Source organism: Halichoerus grypus, chromosome 8 (assembly GCF_964656455.1).
Source record: "Halichoerus grypus chromosome 8, mHalGry1.hap1.1, whole genome shotgun sequence".
NCBI lineage: Eukaryota > Metazoa > Chordata > Mammalia > Carnivora > Phocidae > Halichoerus > Halichoerus grypus.
The window spans coordinates 50,434,714-50,458,357 of NC_135719.1; the positions used below are offsets into that span (position 1 = coordinate 50,434,714).

Genomic DNA, 23,644 nt, shown 5'->3' on the forward strand with positions numbered 1-23,644 from the left:
TCTTGTACTCAAAGCATATTTTAAAAACTATATCTTTCCTTTATTTGTTAGTATCAATAGAAATGATATATGAGCAAAATAAATGAAACCAAAATATTTTAAGAAACATATATAATAGATTATTGCCTTAGAAATATTTATTTCTCCCGAGGAATTTTCTGTGTAACTAAGTCCAGATGAACAAAACACATTGGTTTGCTGTGTTTCCTTGCAGCCCAGAGCCGAGATAGAATGGGAAAATTTTTCATTAGTCCGGATATGTTTTTCAGGTTGCCATGGCTCTGTAGAAAAGAGTTCCTCTGGAAGAATAACACTAGGTGAGCAGGCAGCTGCTTTAGCAAACCCTCATGACCGGGTGGTGGCTTTAAGGAGAGTGACTGCGGCTGCTCAGGTTCTTCTGGCAAGAACCATGGTAATGAGAGCTCTGTCTCTTCTCTCAGTCAGGTGAGTATTATTTTGTGTCAAATGATGCTGTTAGTTTCTAGTATATATTAGACAGGAGCCTGATATTTTTTGGGAGAATGAGATAGAGTTTTTAGAACCTTGAATATCTCCTGTTGAATGAAAGAAGTTAGACATAGTTATCATTTTTATTCATTCAGTCAGTAAATACGTAGCTCTTTTTGGTAGAAAATAACACCACTATAATAGCTGAGTAAACTGCAAACATTTTTTATTATCTGAAATGGGATACTAAGGCTATCGGTCCATTTGGTGCAAGATAAAAATAAAAGTTTGAATGAATTTTTCTGCAAAATTGACCAACTGTGTAGCTACTTCAACCTGCAGAGTCCATCATAGAGATTCCTGCCATGTTCATATTGTGGAATGTTATATTTAAAAAGGAAGAAAGCCAAGAATACATAAAAGACATCCATTTAAGATCTGGTTAAGCAAAGGTATATAACCGTAAATCAGTGAAGACAGGAGGACCCTGAAATAAAAACTCAAAATAAAATTTAGAGGAGACTCCGGTATTGGTTCAAGAATAGGTAGTTTGGAGAGTGGAGGAGAGAGAGTTTAGAAACTAACCCACATATATAGATAAACACATGATTTATAGTTTGATTTATGATTGTGTTTATAACGCAGAACAATGCGGAATTGATGTCTTTTCAGTAACTTGGGCTAGGTTAGGGGCGCCTGGGTGGCTCAGTCGTTAAGCGTCTGCCTTCGGCTCAGGTCATGATCCCAGGCCCTGGGATCGAGCCCTGCACCAGGCTCCTGCTCCGTGGGAAGCCTCCTTCTCCCTCTCCCACTCCCCCTGATTGTGTTCCCTCTCTCACTGTGTCTCTCTCTGTCAAATAAATAAAATTAAAAAAAAAATCTTTAAAAAAACTTAATAACTTGGGCTAGGTCAGATGGTTTATTCACATAGGAAAAAGTGAGTCTTGGCTCCAACCTCACACTAAATAAAACAAGTATTTCTAAGTAGCCCTTAGACCTAAATGTGAAAGATAAATCAGTAATGTTTCTGTAAGGTAGGAAGAATTGATTCTTGATCTTGGGATAGGCAGAGATTTCTTAAGAGAGTCACAAAAAGCATTCATCATAAAGAAAAAGATTGATAAATTGGACTACATTAAAAAAGAACTTCTGTTTAGCAAAAGTCATTAAGAAAGTAAAAAGAAAGTAAAAAAACAAGTCACTGAATGGGAGAAGAATTAACATTGTATATAGCCAACAGAATATGTAAAGAATTCCTATTAATCCATAAGAAAAAGAGACAACCCAAAAGAAAAGTGGGGAAAATGCAAAATAATATGAGAGGATCTCCAAATGGCCAGTGAACATGGAAAATGAGGTGGTCAACCTCAATAGTCTTCAGAAAAATGAAAATGAAAACCCAATGAGATATTCATCCACACCCACCAGAATGGCTAAAATTTAAAAGACGGGGGGGAAAATGTGAGCAGGAGGATTGGAGCCCCTAGAACTCTCATATACTGCTAGTGAGAAAGTAAGTTGGTCCAGCTACTTTGAAAAACTGAAAATAGTACCAACCAAAGGTGTATATTAACATACTCTGTGACCAGAAAGCTACTTCTGAGTATACATTCAACAGAAATGCTTATATAGGTGCACCCAAAGACATAAGCAAGAACATTCGTGGCAGTGCTGTTCATAATAGCCCTGTGCTGGAAACCACCTAATTGTCATCAGTATGGATAGATGAATTGTGGTCGATTTTATTACTATGTCCGTGAAAATGGGTATCTGCTGCTATAAAGCAACAACATGGATGAGTCTTATAAATAAGCATAATGTTGAACAAAAGAAGCCAGACACAAAAAAATACAGACTTCAGTATCTTATTTATATAAAGTTCAAAACAGGCAAAACTGATTTATGACTTTAAAAGTCAATGATATTGGTTAACATTTGAGGGCCTAGTGACTGAGAAAGGCTTAAGCAGGCTTCTGAGGTATTGGTAATGTTCTGTTTCTTGATCTGGGAAATGATTACATGGGATTGTCCAGTTTGTTGAAAATTCATAATTTGTGAACTTTCCTGTATATAATACTTTGGTAATTCAGTTATGCTTCACGTATATTCAATTAAAATAAAATAGGAAGGTGTTAAAAGTTTCAATAACCGTTTCCAGCTTACATAATATTTTTTGACTTCTCTTAGGATATATATGACTAGTGATATTGTTGTTGGTACTTTGATATGATATGTGGGGCTCCAAATGGTCCCTTCAGAAAGCTGTTTTCTTTATCCATCTGAAGTGTGTTTCTTTCCTGGCAGTGGTTCCAGTTGTAGCCTGGCTGCTGGTCTTGAATCTCTGGGGCTTACAGATATCCGAACCCTGGTTCGATTAATGTGCTTGGCTGCAGCAGGGAGAGCTGGCCTCTCCACCAGCCCTTCTGCCATGGCCAGCCCCTCAGAACGCTCTCGAGGTGGGCACAGCAAGGCCAGTAAGCCCATCTCTTGCCTGGCTTATCTGAGCACAGCGGTGGGATGTCTGGCATCAAACACTCCTAGTGCTGCAAAACTCCTGGTGCAGTTGTGTACACAGGTGAGCTGGTTTTCAGTGCTTTTCTTGTTGCGTTGCTTATTTCTGACCAATTCTTAAAGAGCCTTTTGAGGTGAAATCTTTTTGTTCCCAAATTCTATGTAAAAATTAAATCTCTTTGTTCCAATTGCCTCTTCAGAACTTGATTTCTGCTGCAACAGGTGTAAATCTAACCACAGTCGATGATCCAATTCAGCGAAAGTTTCTACCCAGCTTTCTCCGAGGAATTGCTGAAGAGAATAAACTTGTAACCTCCCCAAACTTTGTTGTAACTCAGGCCCTTGTGGCATTACTAGCAGACAAGGGGGCCAAACTGAGACCTAACTATGATAAGTCAGAAGTTGAAAAAAAAGGTAAGTTGCATACCATTTACCATTTAAATATATAGTCTTGTAACCAATTTGATTCATGCTTTTTAAAACATGTTTTAGAGTTGTTGTAAGTGATGAATTACATAGCATCATATGTACTTCTTAAGTTCAGATCTTTTCATTGTGCATGGAAACAAATATTAGAAAATGTATCAAATTTGTCTTGGTTTGATTAGATTATTCTATTAGATAATGGTTTGAGTCATCAATAGATAATAATTCTGGTTAGGTTTCCTTAATAAAACCTAGATAAAGATAGTGCTATTTTTCTCTTTGTCGTAAGATGATAACAGTTTGAAGGGATTCTTTAATCACTATTGTCTACCCTTCTCTTCATCAGGACCATTTGCCCAAGATAGATAGGCTTTTGGATCTATCAGCACAGCCCCTTGACTGGCTGTTATGATCACTTTTGAGTAGCAGAAGCCAAACTTTTACTTTTTTAGGGCATGCTGCCTCTACCCTGGCCTTAAAATCGTTTCTGCTGCATTCTCAGTCTGTGTGGCCTTAGAGCAAAGACGATTGATTGATGTATATAAATGTATATTTGCAATGAATCAGATTTACTATAGAATGTGACATGAGATAAATACTTTATACTTGTATGCATATCTTAGTGAAGTGATTGCTTGCAAATTGCTAATTCTTAAAAGATATGGGTTAACCCATTTTTTTTTTTTTGTTTACCACCACCAACTCTTACCTGGGCATCATTTCATTGTTTTGTTTAAGCAGGTTTAACTGCCCAATTGTATGCCCATCCTTCCTATGATCCTTCTGCTGTAGGCCCTCTGGAGCTGGCTAATGCCCTGGCAGCCTGCTGCCTGTCCTCCAGGCTGTCCTCACAGCATAGGCAATGGGCTGCTCAACAGCTTGTGCGCACTCTTGCTGCACATGACCGCGACAACCAAACTACTCCCCAAACACTCGCCGATATGGGAGGAGATCTCAGAAAATGCTCCTTTATCAAGTTGGAGGCTCATCAGAACAGAGTATGTATTTTGAGCCCTATGTGTGTTAATCACCTATGTAAGATAAAATAGTTTCTTTCCTTCTCAAAGAGCTCAAAGTTCAGATCTTAGCCTCTCTCTCACTCTCTCTCTCACACACACACAAAATTATCAATATTTGTCTAGTAGTTACAAGCTCTCCTTTCTCTTTAAGTTGACATAATAGTATACAAATAGAAAAATCAGATGGGGGATGAGAAGAAAACCAAGGGAATTGCCTCACAAAAAATGAGGGCTTGTCCATGCAAAAGGAAAAGAAATTGTTCTCACTATTTTAATTTAACTCACTGGACTCCAGAGCATTGACAAGGGGGGGTTTAGGAAATGAACACTGATCTCCATAATTTACCAATTTAAAAGTCACTTCTTAGTCTGTACTGTTTATTTTGTAGAATGTATAAATATGTTGAAATATTTATACTTTATTGAATTAAATAAACATGTTTAGTAAAGATTCTAATACTATCTTCAATAACTCAAATGTTTGGGCATAGTACTTTAAAGCCATACAAATAGATGTATGTTTACAAGCCAGTTAGAAAAGAGTGAGACCATGTATACTATGTTATAACATGAATGTTTTTCTTTTACAATTTCCTTGTAGATTTTTTTAAAAAATTTGATAGAGAATGACAATCATTTGAATCAAAACTTGCTTAAAATTGTTGGACTTTTTCAGAATGAAATCTTGCCATTTGCAACAACATGGGTGGAGCTAGAGAGTATAATGCTAAGTGAAATAAATTGGAGAAAAACAAATACCTTGATTTCACTCCTATGTGGAATTTAAGAAACAAAACAGATGAACAAAGGAATAAAAAAGAGACAGGCCAAAAAACAGACTCTTAACTATAGAGAAAAAACAGAGGGTTCCAGAGGGGAGGTGGATAGGGTATGAGGAAAATAGGTGATGGGGATTAAGAGTACACTTACTATGCTGAGCACTGAGTAATGTACAGAGTTGTTGCATCGCTCTATTGTACATCAGAAACTAATATAACACACTATGTTAACTATACTGGAATTAAAATTAAAAACTTAATAAAAAAATTGTTGGACTTCTCCAACTTTTCTAGGTAATGACTTGTGTTTGGTGTAATAAAAAAGGACTCTTAGCTACAAGTGGCAATGATGGTACCATCCGGGTGTGGAATGTTACCAAGAAGCAATATTCCCTGCAACAAACCTGTGTGTTCAACAGATTGTGAGTGCTAACATCAGCTCTCATGTGTAACTTTTAAAATAAGAGAATCCTGACGTGCTTCGTTTTGGTTGTGTTAACATAATCAAATTGTCACTAAACTTTATTACAATTTTTCTTATACAGTAGTCTTACTATATCTCCAGTGTGTTTTTAAATTTCCAGGATAGTAATTAAGAAAATAAAAATTTTAACTATCAATATCTGGATTTAACTCAGAATTAAATCAAGGACTACTGTGTTAGCATTATAAATGTGTTAAATTCTATAAAACAGTAGCCTAATTTTTTATCATCCTTTAAGGATTATTTAGGAATTAAATTAATGATATTTCCTCTGTAGCAGAATGTACAGCTTTTATAGTTTTGTAGCTAGCTATAGGTATTTCTTTTCTGAGAACTTCCCTAGAGATTAGGCAAACAAGAGTCAATGTGCTCTGAATAATAACCAGATATACAAACCATGCAGAATCAGAATGTCTTTGGGGCGCCTGGGTGGCTCAGTCGTTAAGCATCTGCCTTCAGCTCAGGTCATGGTCCCAGGGTCCTGGGATCGAGCCCCGCATTGGGCTCCCTGCTCCGCGGGAAGCCTGCTTCTCCCTCTCCCACTCCCCCTGCTTGTGTTCCCTCTCTCACTGTGTCTCTCTCTGTCAAATAAATAAAATCTTAAAAAAAAAAAAAAAAAGAATCAGAATGTCTTTGTTGACAAGGTAAGCACTACATTAAATGAGTAGTCTAAGGATCACTCTTTTGTAATTCTACATTTTTCACATCGTGATAAACACTAGTGAATATGTGATTGTCAAATTCTGCTAGCCAGGCTTTTGAAATTAAGAATCTGTATTATGTACTCTAGTCCATACGAAACCTTTATTTTAAGATTTGGGGTTTAGTATATTTTTGGATGATCAGGATTAGAATCCCATATGTGTCTCTCATATTCTAGAGAAGGAGATGCTGAGGAAAGCCTGGGGTCACCCAGTGATCCAAGTTTCTCACCTGTTTCCTGGAGTATCAGTGGCAAATACCTAGCTGGGGCCTTGGAAAAGATGGTGAATATTTGGCAAGTTAATGGTAAGAGTCATGCCAATACTAGCAAAATACTGAAGGTACTTTTTAAGCCTTTTTCTTAGCTTTCTGAGTCCAAATACTCTCGAAACTCACAGTCTGTTCATCAGTTGTGTAGATCTATGCATTTTTTGGTTTAAATTAAAGAGGCTGATGGGGGCGCCTGGGAGGCTTAGTCAGTTAAGTGTCTGCCTTCGGCTCGGGTCATGATTCCAGGGTCCTGGGATGGATCGTCATGTGAGCTCTTTGCTCAGCGGGGCGTCTACTTCTACTTCTCCCACTCCCTCTGCCCCTCCCCCTGCCTCATGCTCTTTCTCAAATAAATAAAGTCTTTTTAAAAATTAATTAGGGAAGCCTGGGTGGCTCAGTCAGTTAAGTGTCTGCTTTCGGCTCAGGTTATGATCCCAGGGTCCTGGGATCGAGTCCCGCATCGGGCTCCCTGCTCCGTGGGCAGTCTGCTTCTCCCTCTGCCTCTGCAGCTCCCCCTACTTCCCCCCGCCTTCTCTCTCTCTCTGACAAATAAATAAAATCGTTAAAAAAAATTAATTAGAGGATATGCTCATTTCCTGACTTCTTTCTAGGAGTTTCAACTAATCTGGTAGCTATAAACTAAAAATTCTTTTCATGTACTACTATAAGTGTTCAGCATAGGATTTGAGCTATGAATTTTTAGTGATAGATTCTTTTGAATCACTTGAAATATTTCTATTAAAATTGTTCATTTCACAAGTACAAACTCTTGTCAATTTCTAATAACATGTCTGAAAAGTAAAAATCATTATTGTAACTTGGGCTTATCCATATTTTTGTTTGTTTTTGCATATTTAAAGAATGGCTATTCTGTTTCACATATTTGAAGGAACAGCTAGCCTTAACTGTGGGGAAATTTCTTATGTTTCATTATCAGTAATTGTAAGAAAGGACTTAATTAAGCATTTGACATTTCTACACTGAATATTTTCCTTTACTCCCTCTTTAATAAAGCTATCATTTTTGTCCCATTAGTAGTTACAGAAAAGCCTATGAATTTGATAATCATGTGTAGTATATAAATGAAGGATCCTGCCTTGTAGTCATATTCATTCTTAGGCTATTAGGAAATTGGGGACTGCCTTGAGTGTACTATTAGAATTAAGTAGTAGTTATTTTTGTATTACAGTTTTTGAGAAATAAGTAACAACTATTAATATTTTCTCCCGCTTTAGGAGGAAAAGGATTAGTAGATATTCAGCCTCATTGGGTATCTGCCCTGGCTTGGCCAGAGGAAGGTCCAGCTACAGCCTGGTCAGGAGAGTCTCCAGAATTATTGTTGGTGGGACGGATGGATGGATCTCTAGGACTGATTGAAGTTGTTGATGTATCAACCATGCACCGTCGAGAATTGGAGCATTGCTATCGAAAGGATGGTAAATGACTGGACTTGTGTCTAACTGAGAATATATTCCCCCAATCAAGAAAACTTAATTTTTTGGCACTTTTAAAAATGTTGAATGAATACTACTTTTGGCTTTGTTCTCTAAATTTTCCGGTTGGTATTTCATTTTAATTAGTTACCAAGTTGAAAGATACTTCTCTTCCAACACCTATAATACATCTCTGCCAGAATGAGATCTAGTAGTATTATATTAGTCATTAATCCTTTGTGTAAGTATCTGAACACTTAGAGTAGGGCTCCAAGTCTCCCTTGAAAGTTAGGAATGTCCAAGAGAAAAAAATTATAATCATTGGTAGAGGTGAAATTGAGGAAATGGGAGGAGGCAGAGGGAAGTTCCTGGTGTGACAAGAAATAGTAGGAAGTCTACCTTCATTTATTTTCTCTGTGTTCCCTTTGGATGCCTAGGCCTATCTTACTACATAGTTAGTTGTTTTGGGGGATTGGAACATTTCACAGATCACAGTCCCAGCTTACATGGTATTCTATTAGCAGAGTAGAATGAGTTTTGTTTTGTTTTGTTTTGTTTAATTAAATTAATTAATTAATTTTTTTTTTTTTAAGATTTTATTTATTTGACAGAGAGAGACACAGCAAGAGAGGGAACACAAGCAGGGGGAGTGGGAGAGGGAGAAGCAGGCTTCCTGCCAGGCAGGGAGCCTGATACAGGGCTCGATCTCAGGACCCCGAGATCATGACCTGAGCCGAAGGCAGACGCTTAACGACTGAGCCACCCAGGCGCCCCTAATTTAATTTTTTTAAATCGGTAATGCCTTTATGGGGTTGAAAAATTTTAAAGTTTAAAAAGATAAACAGTGAAAAGTCTTTTTCCCACCTACTCAGTTCCCATGTCCCCATTCTACTCCCACAGATAAACACTGGGTTTTTTGTTGTTTTTTTTTTACCTCTCTTATAGCCTTCCAGGGTTATATGTATTTAAAGAAGCAAATATGAATATAGATTATTAGAAATGGGACATGTAAGGTAGAATATGGAAACACACTGAGTAGGGAATATTAAGCAAATGAAGGGACAGGTAATTTTCTTTCTATGACTTGGGTTATTTCATTTCTCAGTTTCATGGTAGATTCGGTCCAAAAGGAAAGAGGCCAGTACATTGACTTGGAATCAGCAAGGAAATTTAATTTTTCAATAATCACCTGAAAAAAATGAAAGATTAAAAATGAGGGTAGTCCTTATCACTTATAAATAACACTTTTAGGGGCACCTGGGTGGCTCAGTCGGTTAAGTGTCTGCCTTTGGCTCAGTTCATGATCTCCAGATCTTGGAATTGAGCCTGCATCAGGCTTCCTGGTCAGCGGGGAGTCTGCTTCTCCCTCTGCCTGCCACTCCCCCTGCTTGTGCATGTGCTCATGCTCTCTCTCTCTCTCTCTCTCTGTCCCATAAATAAAATCTTTTCAAATAAGTAAATAAGTAACACTTTTAAAGTGGGTTACCCAGAATCCCTGCTCTTAGCCTATCTTTTGTCTAATAAATGCATTAAAGATTTGGAAACTTACTTGCAGTGGTTGTGGTAGCATATATTTGTTGCAAAATCTGTCTTAAGTTAGACAATGACAAAGGAGTCACTTAACGTCTTTTTTTCTTTAAAAAAATTTTTTTTTTTACCATGTTAGTGTCTGTAACTTGCATTGCTTGGTTCAGTGAAGATAGACCATTTGCAGTGGGATATTTTGATGGAAAGTTGTTACTGGGAACAAAAGAACCACTTGAGAAAGGAGGCATTGTTCTAATTGATGCACATAAGGTAAAGCATCTTTACCAGATGGTTACTTTTTCTTGTTTTTTATTATATAGTATTGCTTGGTACTAGTTTTTTTAAACTGTTTTACATCAGGCACTTATGATTTGATATTCTACTGTTAAAGTCTTTGGACCGTGTATATGCATGGAAAAGTCTATGTAAGAAAGCCATCAAGCCAAGAAAGAAGTAAAACCAAAACTGAAATAGAAACACCCTGTCAAATGCTAGAACCTCCATCTATGAAGAATGATTCCTTTACCTTAAAAAGAGGTTGCCGGTTCTGATGATTACAGAGGCATTAGTGCATGAAGGCAGGAGTTGGAAGGTTTGAAGGAGGGTAAAAATAAAAAAAGTGTCAGAACACAATGATGACAACCATATAAACACACAATATGTCTTAGATTCTCATATTCACTATTTTGTTATGAGGGGTGCCTCTTTTTTAAGTTTCTTCTTTTTCATATTTTAATGATTACAAATCAATAAAACTATTAAAAATGCTAATGAAAGATGAATATTCCTTCTGAACCAGAATTTCATAATTCATTTATCCAGCTAACATTTACTGAACTTTGGCTGCAGCAAATATATATAATGCAGACTATATTACAGGGTGAGTTGGTCTAGTGATTGGGAATGACAGTATCTTATTTGCATAAAATGTTGATTTCAAAATAATTGAGTGATGGAAGTATAGGTCATAAATTACTGAGTTTAAAGTGTTTGTGAAGGAAGCATTACCATGATTTTTTTCTCTTTCTACCATTTTAAGGATACTCTTGTTAGTATGAAGTGGGACCCAACAGGTCATATTCTTATGACATGTGCCAAAGAAGAAAATGTGAAACTCTGGGGGCCTATTTCAGGATGCTGGCGTTGTCTACATTCACTCTGCCATCCATCTATTGTAAACGGCATCGCTTGGTGCAGCCTCCCAGGGAAAGGATCCAAATTGCATTTACTGATGGCTACGTATGTTGTAATTTTGTGTGTGTGTGTGTGTATCTTAATTTTTATATTAAGTATAGACTGTTACTTAGTAACAGTAGTCTTAAATGGCTTATTGCCCGTTACTGTTCTTATAATGTGTAATACCATAAGATGATCTTACACAAATAGAGAACAGTTTTCCAATGTGGAACTTGCTATGCGATCTCCTTAACTGGGTGTGATGTTGCAGAATATAGATTCTATTTGTATTTCTTGTAAAAGATTATAGCATACCTATTATAAATAATTTTAAAAATAATATTGTAGTAGTTTTTATCAGGTCTTAATTGCTATTTGAAAATATATTTACTTCTGCATATTGACATGTTTTGGTTTTATGTGATCAATTTTTTTAAGTGGCTGTCAGAGTGGCTTAGTATGTGTTTGGCGTATTCCACAAGATATACAACAGACCAGTGTGACTAGTTCAGAAGGATGGTGGGACCAGGAGTCCAGTTGCCAGGTAAATGTTCTGGTGCTTTTGAAGATCTTATCTGAAACCATAGATGGTATATGTTATCAAAGTAATCCTCTGTGATTACTGAGATACTCAATACTTAGTATGCAAAAGGGCAGGATCCATTAGGGAAACATGAATAATTGTCATATTTTGTGTGTTTTCTGAATTAGCTTTATTTTTTATAAGTCAGGACAGCATGTTTGCTTATTAAAGTGAGATATTCAAGAAATATTGAGTGGTGATCATTTATGGGACTGGATATATTGGAAACTACGGATAGAGAAGTCGTAAGTTAAGTCTTCGGTATAGTGAGATAGCACCACAGGAGCAGCCCCGTCCAGCCAAAGTACCTCCTGCTGATACCAGAATTCTACCTATGAAGAATAATGCCTTTAACTTAAACAGAGGTTACAAATTCAGATAGATGCTTACAGGGCCATCTAGAAGCTAGGAGTTGGAGGTGTGGAGAGGGTAAAAACAAACAAAAAACCTAGAAGTATGCATGCTTTCTATAAAGGACACAGCTGCCACAGACTTGATTGTCACTCTCCAGAAATGAGACTATTTTTACCAGATTGTCTCATTTTTTTCTGATAGAAGTAAAAAATCCAGTGTTTTAAGTAAAATCTCCCAATACTAAACCTTGGCACCTGACTTAAAATTCTTTAAAACACCAGGTGGCCAGTCAAATGGCCTCCCTGAGCTAACAGTTTGCATCCTCTGTTGCTCTCTCTTTTGCTCATGATACAAATACCCCTGGAAGAAATATGCCCTATGTCATCTTTGGGTAAATAAATACATCTGGTATTATACTCCATCAAAACTAGAAGGAAGAAGGAGAAAGGGGTGAAGAGGGAGAAGTAAATAGCTCACTAATGGAAGGAAAATGTCACAGAAGTGGAGGTGGAAAAGCACTAGAGATAAATCTGATTTGCTCTTTGTGCTAGACAGTAGACCTTTGGATAGGCCTCACCTATCTCACTTCTAAAACCTGCACAGCAAACATGAAAATAGACACCATGTGGCAGTCAGAGCCATCGGCCAACAAAAAGAAGTACCTGGTTAATAGAGAACCAACATGTGCAATTCATGAATTTTAGGCGCTAAAAATGAAAATTACATAAAGCTAAATTTAAAAATTAAAACACTCATTAAAAAGCATAAGTTAGAATTTTTCTATCTCTGAGGGATAATTAAAACTTAGAAATGTCAGGCTTTAGAAATGTAATTTCTGCCAGTTTGAAGAATAGGAAATTTACTTGGAAGTGTGTCAAAAAAAGATGAAACTCAGCTTCAAAGGAGCAAAGGAGAACCAGGTTGATATTTTATTATTTTCTCAAGCTAAACCTTAAGAGAGAGTTACCCTTCCCTCCTACCCAATTTTATGCTAAATTATAAAATATAAAATTTTCAAGAATGAATTCTAAATCTTGAATCTATAAATTTGTTTTAATTTCAATATATATTAAAAATAAAAATAAATTGCAGGATGGATATAGGAAATCAACCGGAGCCAAGTGTGTTTATCAGCTGCGGGGACACATCACCCCTGTCCGGACTGTTGCCTTTAGTTCTGATGGGTTGGCCCTCGTGTCTGGTGGACTAGGTGGGCTCATGAACATTTGGTCTTTAAGGGTAAGAATATAGATGTTATTTTTATAACTTATATATGATAAAATTTAACCCAACTAATCTTAGGAATATTTTGTGTACTACTATCTTGGACATTCAAGAAACTCTTCTCAAAATTCTCTACCCTTTAATTTTTCTTATTGATATAGTTTCAAAGTCATCTAGAAAAGACCCCAGAAAATTGGAGAGTAGCTATGTAATTGGACATTGCTAAATTTAGCTGGTGTAGATTTTAGAATATGTTTTTGTGAATGTGAAGTATAAATTTAAAATGTAAATAAGGACTGGGGCGCCTGGGTGGCTCAGTGGGTTAAGCATCTGACTTCGTTTTGGCTCAGGTCATGATCTCGGGGTTGTGGGATTGAGTCCCGAGCTGGGCTCTGTGCTCAGCGGGGAGTCTGATTGGGATTCTCTCCCTCTCCTTCTCCCCTTGCTCATGCCTCTACCCCCCACCCCCACCACTCGCTCTTGTGTGCATACTCTCTCTCTCAAAACAAATAAATCTTTTTTTAAAAAAAATAAAGACCAAGGTTAAGTGGTATGTACTGATATAAATACATCTCATTTTAGGATGGCTCTGTCTTACAAACTGTTGTGATAGGCTCTGGAGCTATTCAGACCACAGTATGGATTCCAGATGTTGGGGTAGCTGCTTGCTCAAATAGATCAAAGGTAATTTTGCAATTACATTAAATTCTAGGGTATAAGTCTATTAGGTACCTTAGAATTATAGTCTAAGCAGCCCACTTTACGTAAAAGAGGAGAAAACTGATAGCCAGAGAGCTTATTACTTGCCCAAGATAATATAACTATTTAGTGATAGGAGGAAAACTAGCCTAGGCCTCCTGATTTGTAATCTAGTACTCTTCCTACTATACCCTAGACTTTGGTGAAAATGTTTAATTATTGAACAACTTAATTTCCACTGGAAGTTATAAAGTGGATATTTACTTTCTGCCATGATTTTTTGAGGTAGCACTAAACTGTCTCAAAAGAATTTTTTCTAAAAAGGAGGACTGTGCGCCTGGGTGGCTCAGTCGTTAAGCATCTGCCTTCGGCTCAGGTCATGATCCCAGGGTCCTGGGATCGAGTCCCCCATCAGGCTCCCTCCTCGGCAGGAAGCCTGCTTCTCCCTCTCCCACTCCCGCTGCTTGTATTCCTGCTTTCGCTATCTCTGTCTCTGTCAAATAAAATCTTAAAATAAATAAATAAATAAATAAAAAGGAGGACCAAAGACATTTAACTCAAGTATACAAAATGTATCTTGGCTTTCAAATGTAATATTCTAGTTAAAAAAAAAAAAATAGTAGCCCCCTGCTGTGAAGTAATTCTGATATGACATTATCTCCTGCAGTCTTCCTGTTTATACCCTTAATGAATAGAAGCCAAGGTGCTACTTTAATTTACATTTTATTAGTTAAAAGATTTTTAAATTGAACTGTAAACCTGCATGAACAGTCTTACTAGAAGTAAAATATAGAATCAGAGCCAAGGCAATGGTGGCCTTTGTAGAATAAATCCTAGAGCCACAATTAGAACAGTGCTGCTTCTCTTGCAGATATGTCCCGCAGCGGGCAGAGGACTCCTTCCTCTGGTACCCTCGTGTCATGTCACGCTTTTGAAATATCCTAGATACCTTGTCCTCCAAGTCCTGTGAAATAGTAACGAATTCACATGTCTCTTTTTAAGGAGAATCAGCAAATGCAAGGTAGCTCACAAATTTTATGGTTGGGCGCCTGGGTGGCTCAGTCGTTAAGCGTCTGCCTTCGGCTCAGGTCATGATCCCGGGGTCCTGGGATCGAGGCCCGCATCGGGCTCCCTGCTCCGCGGGAAGCCTGCTTCTCCCTCTCCCACTCCCCCGGCTTGTGTTCCCTCTCTCACTATCTCTCTCTCTGTCAAATAAATAAATTTAAAAAAAAAAAAACAAATTTTATGGTTATTCTTATTCACTTGTTTTTACTTAGACAACATTTAGGATATTTTGAAGTTCATAGGTATTAAAGGTACAGCATAAAATGTCCCAAACAGCAAAAGTGTTCAATGAAGTAACTGGAAAGAATTTCACTAATAAAATTCTCTCTTTTATTTTTTACTTAAACAAACATATCACACGGCATGGTTTGTTTTCCATCAGGATGTTTTGGTCGTGAATTGTACAGCAGAATGGGCTGCCGCCAATCACGTTTTAGCAACCTGTAGGACAGCACTGAAACAGCAGGGTGTTCTGGGATTAAACATGGCTCCCTGCATGAGAGCGTTTCTGGAGCGGCTACCCGTGATGCTTCAGGAGCAGTATGCCTATGAAAAGGTAACTGATGACACTCACTGCCGCAGACCTACAGATGATTGCTGCTCCGGAATTTAAATTGCAGCTTTGAGTTTATTCCTCAAGAGCATAAAGTCTGAGGAAAATGAGTGGGGCTCTTTGGCAGAATCAGATACAGTGAAGTCATGTCTAAAATGGTTGTTCAGTAATCCTCAGCCTGCTTTTACTTTATTTTAATGGGAGTAAAATTTTAAAATAACCCTCAAATTTGTATAGTGTTTGTATAATTTTTTTTTTCAGATTACTTATTCACTCCAAAACTTCTTACAATACCTGTGCTGCAGAGTATCATCTTCCCTTTTCTGACCCATAAATTTATTTTTGTGTGGTTTTGCCATCCTGAAGTTGGGAGGTGTGGGGTGGATATGGGTGTCAGGGTGAACATTGTTTATCGGGTGAATCCATGTGGAAAGTTTAGTGGAAGAGGTAAGGCTGAACTGAGTAGCGTCCTTCAATACTAGAATGAGGAATAAGGGAATTTGGACCTGTAGCCCAGGCTGTGATCCAGGTCTTCCAGCCCTCAGTAGTCACAGTGTGCTGCCCCTAGGCAGAGCTCTTTGGGGCTTTTTTCTTCTTTTTTGGCCAGGCTACATTAATGCAATCAGCTGTTACTGCATCCAGTTAACTTCACTGATGTATTTGCCCAAGTTTTCTTTTCTGAATCACTCAGCGTCTCACAGAGTTGCTCTGCCACAGTTAGGGAGGGCCACGGAAGAGGGATCTCCCTTGATGGCTACCAGGATTCTCTTGTAAAGAAGGAAATGTGAGAAGGGAGCAGGTCGTCGTGGTTTAGTTATCTGCTTATCATTATTATTACTATTCACGAAAAACTATAGTGAAAATATACTGCTAAATGTATGTGATGTCCTGGATTGGATCCTGGAACAGAAAAGGGGCATTAGTGGGAAAACCAAATAAAGTCCTGTGGTTTAGTTGGTATTGTAGCCAATATTAATTTCTTGGTTATATAAGATGTTATGAAGGATTTACAGGAATTCTCTGTACTATCTCTAACTCTCTGTTGTATCTAAAAATTATTTCAAAGTAAAAATCATAAAAAAAAATAAATTTTTTGTGTTTTTGGTTTTTTTTAAGTTTTTATTTAAATCCCACTTAGTTAACATACAGAGTAATATTAATTTCAGGTATAAAAAAAGAGTAAACTTAAAAAATACAATTATAGGTTTTTAGAATACAGTAGGTTAATTTATCATATTTGGTACAGGCTCTTCAGTTTGACTTTCCTGTATTTCCTCTTAGCCGCATGTGGTTTGTGGTGATCAGCTTGTTCATAGCCCCTACATGCAATGTCTGGCTTCCCTTGCTGTGGGACTGCATCTGGATCAGCTGTTATGTAACCCTCCAGTGCCACCACACCACCAGAGCTGCCTCCCCGACCCAGCATCCTGGAATCCAAACGAGTGGGCCTGGTTAGAATGTTTCTCAACCACCATAAAGGCTGCTGAAGCCCTGACCAATGGAGCACAGTTTCCAGAATCTTTTACTGTTCCTGATCTAGAGCCTGTTCCAGAGGATGAACTTCTCTTCCTAATGGTAAGCATAGTATGAGCTGCTACTATTCACAGCTGAGATTGTATCACGGGTGTTTAGCAAGTAGCAGACCTTCAGTAAGTATTTCCTAGCTTGGATAGCTAGAAGCATGCCCTTAGATAAACTTAAAATATTTTGCTTTCAGGTAGTCACTTTCAGTCTTACGGCAGCCCTCTATGATGACAAAGATTGTTTATACAAGAACTGTGAAGTTCCTGTAAACTTGGTGGCTTTCGGTGACAAAGTCCCATATTTTCTCACTTTTTGTCCATAGGTTCCTTGTTTAGTATCTGATTTTATACATATTTTAATATCTTTTCCTGGGTTATCCTGGGGGATTTATTCCACATAAAGATTCTAAATTATTTGCCACTTTAATCATGTTTTAATCACCATAAAATGAGAATACAGAAGAACAGCATTCCAGTTGTCATTTCTTTGATTGTATTTGGGAGCGTCCAGATGTAGAAACTGTGATGTAGATGAGATGCCTGTGTAGACAGAGCAGGCCAGTGGCTGACCTGACAACCTATTTACTTAGTTCAGATTTACATACGCAGACATTTGAATACAAAAATATAGATATAAAACAAATATGAATTGAGGGAAATTATCTAAATATAGATAATTTCTTTATAGCTATAAAATATTTTTTTTAATTTTTTTAAGATTTTATTTGTTTATTTGAGAGAGAGAGAGACAGAGATAGAGCAAGCACGAGCGGGGAGGAGAGGGAGGAGAGACTTGTTGCTGAGCAGGGAACCCGACGCAGGGCTCGATCCCAGGACCCTGAGATCATGACCTGAGCCAAAGGCAGATGCTTAACTGACTGAGCCACGCAGGTGCCCCTAAAATACAGTTTTAATTAAGAAGTGTCCTTCTGGGGTGCCTGGGTGGGTCAGTTGGTTAAGCATCTTCCTTCACCTTGGGTCATGATCTTGGTGTCCTGGGATTGGAGCCCCGTGTCGGGTTCCCTGCTCAGCGGGGAGTTTGCTTCTCCCTCTCCCTCTGCCCACCCCGCAACTTGCACTCTCTCATGTACTCTCTCTCTCAAATAAATAAATAAAAAAAATCTTTTTTTTAAAAAAGTGTCCTTTGAGCCTGTTTGCCCCAAATCTTTCATTTCCTAGATGAGGAAATTGAAGCCTAGAAAGATGAAGTGACCTGCCTGCTGCTGTACAGCAAGTTCACGGGGGTGGTGACTCCTGCACGTGACCTTGAACCTGTTGGTGCTCAGAAAACCTAAATGGTTAACTTTGAATCGCCAGTGTGATAGTGATAGTGATAGTTGATTGTGAAGTGTTTATGAGAAAGGGAAATATTAACAATGCATAGTCAAGTTTGGCATGATTATAAAACTGCTCGTAATTTCTTAAAGTATTAAAAAAATTTTCTTAAAGTATTTACTAAGTTCTTTTATGGAAAGAAGACTTAGTTGTTAATTAATAACAGATAAATCTTGGGGTGCCTGGGTGGCTCAGTCCGTTAAACATCCAACTCTTGATCTCAGCTCAGGTCTTGATCTCAGGGTCCTGAGTTCAGGCCCCATGTTGGAGGGGCTATTTTATTTATTTATTTATTTTCTAAAAAAAACATAAATCTTGATTAGGATTTATTAAGATTCATCCTGATGTTTGCTGTGTCTTGCAGGATAACAGTAAATGGATTAATGGCATGGATGAACAAATTATGTCTTGGGCAACTTCCAGACCTGAGGTCAGTAAAGATAGCTATATGGTGGTTCTAATTAAATCTTCTGATACTAAATGCTTGTTTGTTTGTAACCTGGTGTCTCTTATAGAGGCCGGCCCATGTTTGTTAGAAGGAATGGTTGAGTCTAATTTTGAGATGAATGTGGTCTTCTAGGATTGGCACCTGGGAGGTAAATGTGATGTCTACCTGTGGGGTGCTGGCAGGCATGGACAGCTGGCAGAAGCGGGAAGAAATGTAATGGTCCCTGCAGCAGCTCCCTCATTCTCACAGGCCCAACAGGTAACTAACAGGGTAAAGAAGTGAGGAAGAAACTTCGGAACTCTTAACAATTCTAATTTCCTTGCTGTCAGATAAAGTTTATCTGTTGTGTAATCTATTGAGGAATAACTAAACAAAGTCATGATGTATACCTTCTAAATAAAGCTTTCTAGGGTTTTTATCAGACTTAAATTTTGTTAATAAGTTCTAAATTTTTCTTGCTTTCAGGTGTAATGAATTAACATCATGATGCATTAGGCCTGCCTAGTACATATGTGTAGAAGTTAACATACTCCTAATTATTGATTCTGTTTTGTGGTCATTAACTTACAGGGATCTTTAGCTAGATTTCATTGATACCCCTCTCCTCCTCTAATAATCGTGGTAGTATATTTCCAAACCCTCTCTCAGGCCACTGCTTTCTCTTCCATTCTTCTCCGCCTTAGTAAGTCCCAGGATGCACTCCTTTTTCTTGTGTATTTCCCCTCACCCATGCCTGGGTGGTTCAGTCAGTTAAGCATCTTCCTTCAGCTCAGGTCATGATCCCAGGGTCCTGGGAACAAGTCCGCCGTCAGGCTCCTTGCTCAGTGGGGAGTCTGCTTCTCTCTTTGCCTGCCACTCCCCCTGCTTGTGCGCGCTCTCTCTGACATAAATAAATAAATAAATACTTATTTATTTATTTATTATTTATTTATTTATTATTATATATTATAATTTATTATAAATAAATTTTATATAAATAAATAAATACATCTTTAAAAATAAATAAATAAATAAACCCTGCACAATTGGGGCACCTGGGTGGCTCAGTTGGTTAAGTGTCTGTTGACTCTTGATTTTAGCTCTGGTCATAGTCTTGGGATTGTGACATTGAGCCCTGCATCGGGCTCTGCGCTCAGTGCAGAGTTTGCTCCATATTATCTCCTTCTCTCTCTGAACTCCTACCCCTGCCTCATATGCACATGCTCTCTCTCTCTCTCAAATAAATAAAATCTTTAAAATAAATAAACTCTGCACAATTGGCTGAAATCCCTGTAGATAAGATAGTTCTAAATGATTTTAAATAGTCCAATGAGCCTCATACATCTCTTTGTTAAGTAAGCAGTTTTATAATAATCAAGAGCTTGTAGGAACCCCATACTCTTTAGTGAAAGGATAGAAGAATTAATAAAGGTATCCTAGGTATGCACAGAATCATTCTAAGTGTTAAAGCTATATAATAAAGGATAATATATTTGTGTGTTTTTATCCTAGGTCATATGTGGTCAGAATTGCACCTTTGTCATCCAGGCCAATGGCACAGTGTTGGCTTGTGGGGAAGGAAGTTATGGCAGATTGGGACAAGGAAATTCAGATGACCTTCATGTGCTGACAGTTATTTCAGCCCTACAAGGTAACATTATCCTCAGTTAAAAGGTGGTCAGAGACTATGGTCTAACTATAGGAATGTTAGCTTATGTTGGAACTTAATCTCAAACCTTTGCTAGATAGAGTCATAGAGGGTTTTCACTTCTTTAGATTCTCATTTAGGATGTACAGCCTGATTTCCATATTTTAAGCTATGTTATTTTGCAAGCTCTTTATCATGGCAGTGCTTGAATTCAGTGATATAAATAACTATTCTAAGACCTACTGAAGATTGTAAACAAATTCTTTAAAATTGCGAAACTGTAATTAGGCAACTATTAATAGCAGTAATAATCATGCATGTGTTTCCTAAAAAGTAAAAATAAATTTATATGGAAATGTGCAAATGTACTAAGGACTTTACAGGGCATCTCTGTCAGAGTTCTCTGACTTGGAAAAAGAATACGTCTGGAGAATCCACTGCAGGAGCTCCTGGCTTGTTTCTTAAGTCAACTTTTACTGACTCCAGAGCCTACAAAGAGAGCAAAGAAGGTTTTTTCAGTAAAAACATACAAGTAACAATGAGTTCAGAACCAATTCTGAAATAGTCCTGAGTTCTCTTCCTTGAGATCTCTTCCTCCCAGAGCACAGCAGTGGGGATGGGAGGGCAGGGTTCTATTCAGTACTATTGCATCCTGCCTCTAGGACCTTGCACAAACTAGGCTAGACCTCTTTGTGACTCGGTTAGCCCATTTGTAAAAGTGGTGATGATAATATCTGCCTCATAGGTTCCATGTGAAAGTAGAAAAGGAGACATTCCAGGTAAAGCATTTCTAGGAGTCGCTAGAACATAGGCCTTGATGACTGTAACTGACCCTGTCACCCTCCTTTTCTTCCTTGTCATCATCATTTTATGTGACTGCTCCCAATTTACTAGGTTATGGCTTCAAATTTGATTTAATATTAAAGACGTTGCCTTTCTTTCTAAGACATTTTGGTATTTTTTCATGCTAAGAGTATTCTGTAGCAGCTGCATGTAAAGAGTTTTACCAGCCAGTGATTCTTGTTGGCTTTCTGCTCTGTTCCAGGATTTGTGGTGACCCAGCTGGTGACTTCTTGTGGTTCTGATGGGCACTCAATGGCCCTGACTGAAAGTGGAGAGGTCTTTAGCTGGGGAGATGGTGATTATGGCAAACTCGGCCACGGGAACAGCGACAGGCAGCGGCGCCCCAGGCAGATCGAGGCCTTACAAGGAGAAGAAGTGGTGCAGGTCAGGCAGGACATGGATCAGTTTGCCTTTGAATATAAATATACTAGTTGTTGAATAGTATTCTCAAATTTAAGTAACAGGAAATAATAGTAAAAATATATTATGAGTCATTACAAGAGATCTGCTGTTTTTGGTTGTTCATCCTTGAGTTTATTAGGAATTTGAATGGCTTTGGTAATAGAACGGACTCCCTTTTCCTGAGCCAGTTCCATGGCCCAGGATGGGATACTTCAGGTGCTTGGAAGAAACACAGTGGGGTTTAGCTCGTGCCCCATAGTTCTTGATACAGCGATAGGTTGAATGCAGAGCTTAACATTTATCATTATTGTTACAAGTGTTGAGTTCATATGCATGTTCTGGAAAATCGACTAGTGATCTAGGATAATATTTTTTTTATACAGATATATTTAGTGCTCGCTTTGGCAGCGCATATACTCTACAGATGTATTTATTTATAAATATTAGGAACACAGTTTATAAAAGAATAAAACTCCTCTCTAGAGCTAGGATGATATTCTAAAATTGCATAGCACCAAAGAGTTCACAAGAATTTCCCCATTTACTATCGCGTGTAACATCTAGGTCATCTGTACACAGCTAAAGCCATAGCAGCAGTTCTTCTAAGGGAGGCTGGTTAGCTTGGTCTTCCTGAGGATGATGGGGAGATCAGGCTTGGGGAAACAGGAGGGCCACTTGGGCAGGTAGGACATACTGGTCTTGAAGATCCTGAGTTGTCAGTGAAGTTTATTACTATATTAATAACCAAAAATGACGGATTTCGTTCTTTCTCAGTATACCCTCTTCTTAAATTTTTTTGTTCTCCTTGGTTCTGTCTGTAGATGTCTTGTGGCTTCAAGCACTCAGCAGTGGTAACTTCAGATGGCAAACTGTTCACTTTCGGCAATGGTGACTACGGTCGTCTGGGTCTTGGAAACACCTCTAACAAAAAACTTCCAGAGAGAGTGACTGCACTGGAGGGATATCAGATTGGACAGGCATGGAATAAGTCAATAATATGTTCCGTCTGGTCATAGTATCTTATTTCCTTTGTGTGCACTGAGACACTGCCCTTTAAAGAAGACAAGAATCATCAGTTGTACTTAACCTCATGTACATTTTGTTTGACCTACTTGATCATTTTTCGTGATTTTTTTTCCCAGTGTGAGAATTCACATTTTAAGTCATATTTGACAAACGAAAGCATTAATTCAGGATGCACATGTTTTAAAACCCCCTCCATAATGCAACTTGATATAAAACCTTTAAGCCTTACAGATTTCTGTGACTGCTATCTGGTAGTTTGGAAGTAGGTGGCTGAATTGCAGCATCATTGGTACTACTGCTTTTAAGCAGTACTTGTCCTGTACACATTGAGATTACCTCTTAACAAGGAGATACTTTTATCGTTTTCTCTACCATTCCTTAAGCTGTCTCTGATGTATTTTTGACTCATTACGCATCTTTCCTCTTTTATGTTCTCTGATTCTAAGGTAGCCACAGATATTTGAAGGATTTTGCCTCAAAGAAGAAAGTTATTTTTTCATTTGTGGACATTAGAAATTTTTTCTTATTGACACATTTTGTTAACATATGCAGGAGGCCCTGAAATTAAAATAAAAATATATATAGCCAAACTTTTCACTGAAGTGGAGAAGAACCCCGGAAACAGATACATGGTTTAGGTGCTATGATTTTGCCTTACTGAATACCCTGTTCTTTCTTTAGGTAGCATGTGGCTTAAACCACACGTTGGCAGTATCAGCTGATGGCTCCATGGTGTGGGCTTTTGGAGATGGGGACTATGGAAAACTAGGCTTAGGAAATTCCACTGCAAAATCTTCCCCTCAGGTCAGTATTGCCTTTAGGGTTTCAGACAATGCAGTTTTCGTCTGTGTCAGTGCTTCTTTTTAGTTGGAAATAATTTACCTTTAACATTTTAGTAATTCATAATGAAGTTTAGAAGCGTCTATTGCTTACTCTTAAACGTCCAACATTCTAGATCTTGATTTTATTTTTTTTTTAAATATTTTATTTATTTATTTGACAGAGAGAGATACAGCGAGAGAGGGAACACAAGCAGGGGGAGTGGGAGAAGGAGAAGCAGGCCTCCCGCTGTGCAGGGAGCCCGATGCGGGGCTCGGTCCCAGGACCCGAGCCAAAGGCAGACGCATAATGACTGAGCCACCCAGGCGCCCCTAGATCTTGATTTTAAATAAGCCATTAATGGCTAAA

At 38.1% G+C, this 23,644-nt stretch overlaps 1 protein-coding gene across 14 annotated transcripts in view; it reads left to right on the plus strand.

Annotated features, from left to right (window-relative positions):
* HERC1 (HECT and RLD domain containing E3 ubiquitin protein ligase family member 1) overlaps positions 1-23,644 on the plus strand; it is a 188,747-nt gene that overhangs the window by 147,086 nt on the left and 18,017 nt on the right. For 11 of the 14 annotated variants that reach the window (XM_078079228.1, XM_078079234.1, XM_078079235.1 and 8 more), the window contains 20 exons: positions 270-444; positions 2,752-3,022; positions 3,159-3,372; positions 4,123-4,382; positions 5,477-5,604; positions 6,547-6,674; positions 7,874-8,074; positions 9,738-9,868; positions 10,638-10,837; positions 11,213-11,318; positions 12,804-12,950; positions 13,518-13,619; positions 15,082-15,255; positions 16,534-16,827; positions 18,475-18,540; positions 18,691-18,816; positions 20,050-20,188; positions 21,231-21,412; positions 22,252-22,407; positions 23,138-23,260. In XM_078079228.1, the coding sequence (XP_077935354.1) occupies positions 270-444; positions 2,752-3,022; positions 3,159-3,372; positions 4,123-4,382; positions 5,477-5,604; positions 6,547-6,674; positions 7,874-8,074; positions 9,738-9,868; positions 10,638-10,837; positions 11,213-11,318; positions 12,804-12,950; positions 13,518-13,619; positions 15,082-15,255; positions 16,534-16,827; positions 18,475-18,540; positions 18,691-18,816; positions 20,050-20,188; positions 21,231-21,412; positions 22,252-22,407; positions 23,138-23,260 (3,323 nt within the window). The remainder of the gene's footprint in view (positions 1-269; positions 445-2,751; positions 3,023-3,158; positions 3,373-4,122; positions 4,383-5,476; positions 5,605-6,546; positions 6,675-7,873; positions 8,075-9,737; positions 9,869-10,637; positions 10,838-11,212; positions 11,319-12,803; positions 12,951-13,517; positions 13,620-15,081; positions 15,256-16,533; positions 16,828-18,474; positions 18,541-18,690; positions 18,817-20,049; positions 20,189-21,230; positions 21,413-22,251; positions 22,408-23,137; positions 23,261-23,644) is intronic. The other 3 variants (XM_078079238.1, XM_078079241.1, XM_078079231.1) reach the window with 2 other exon arrangements.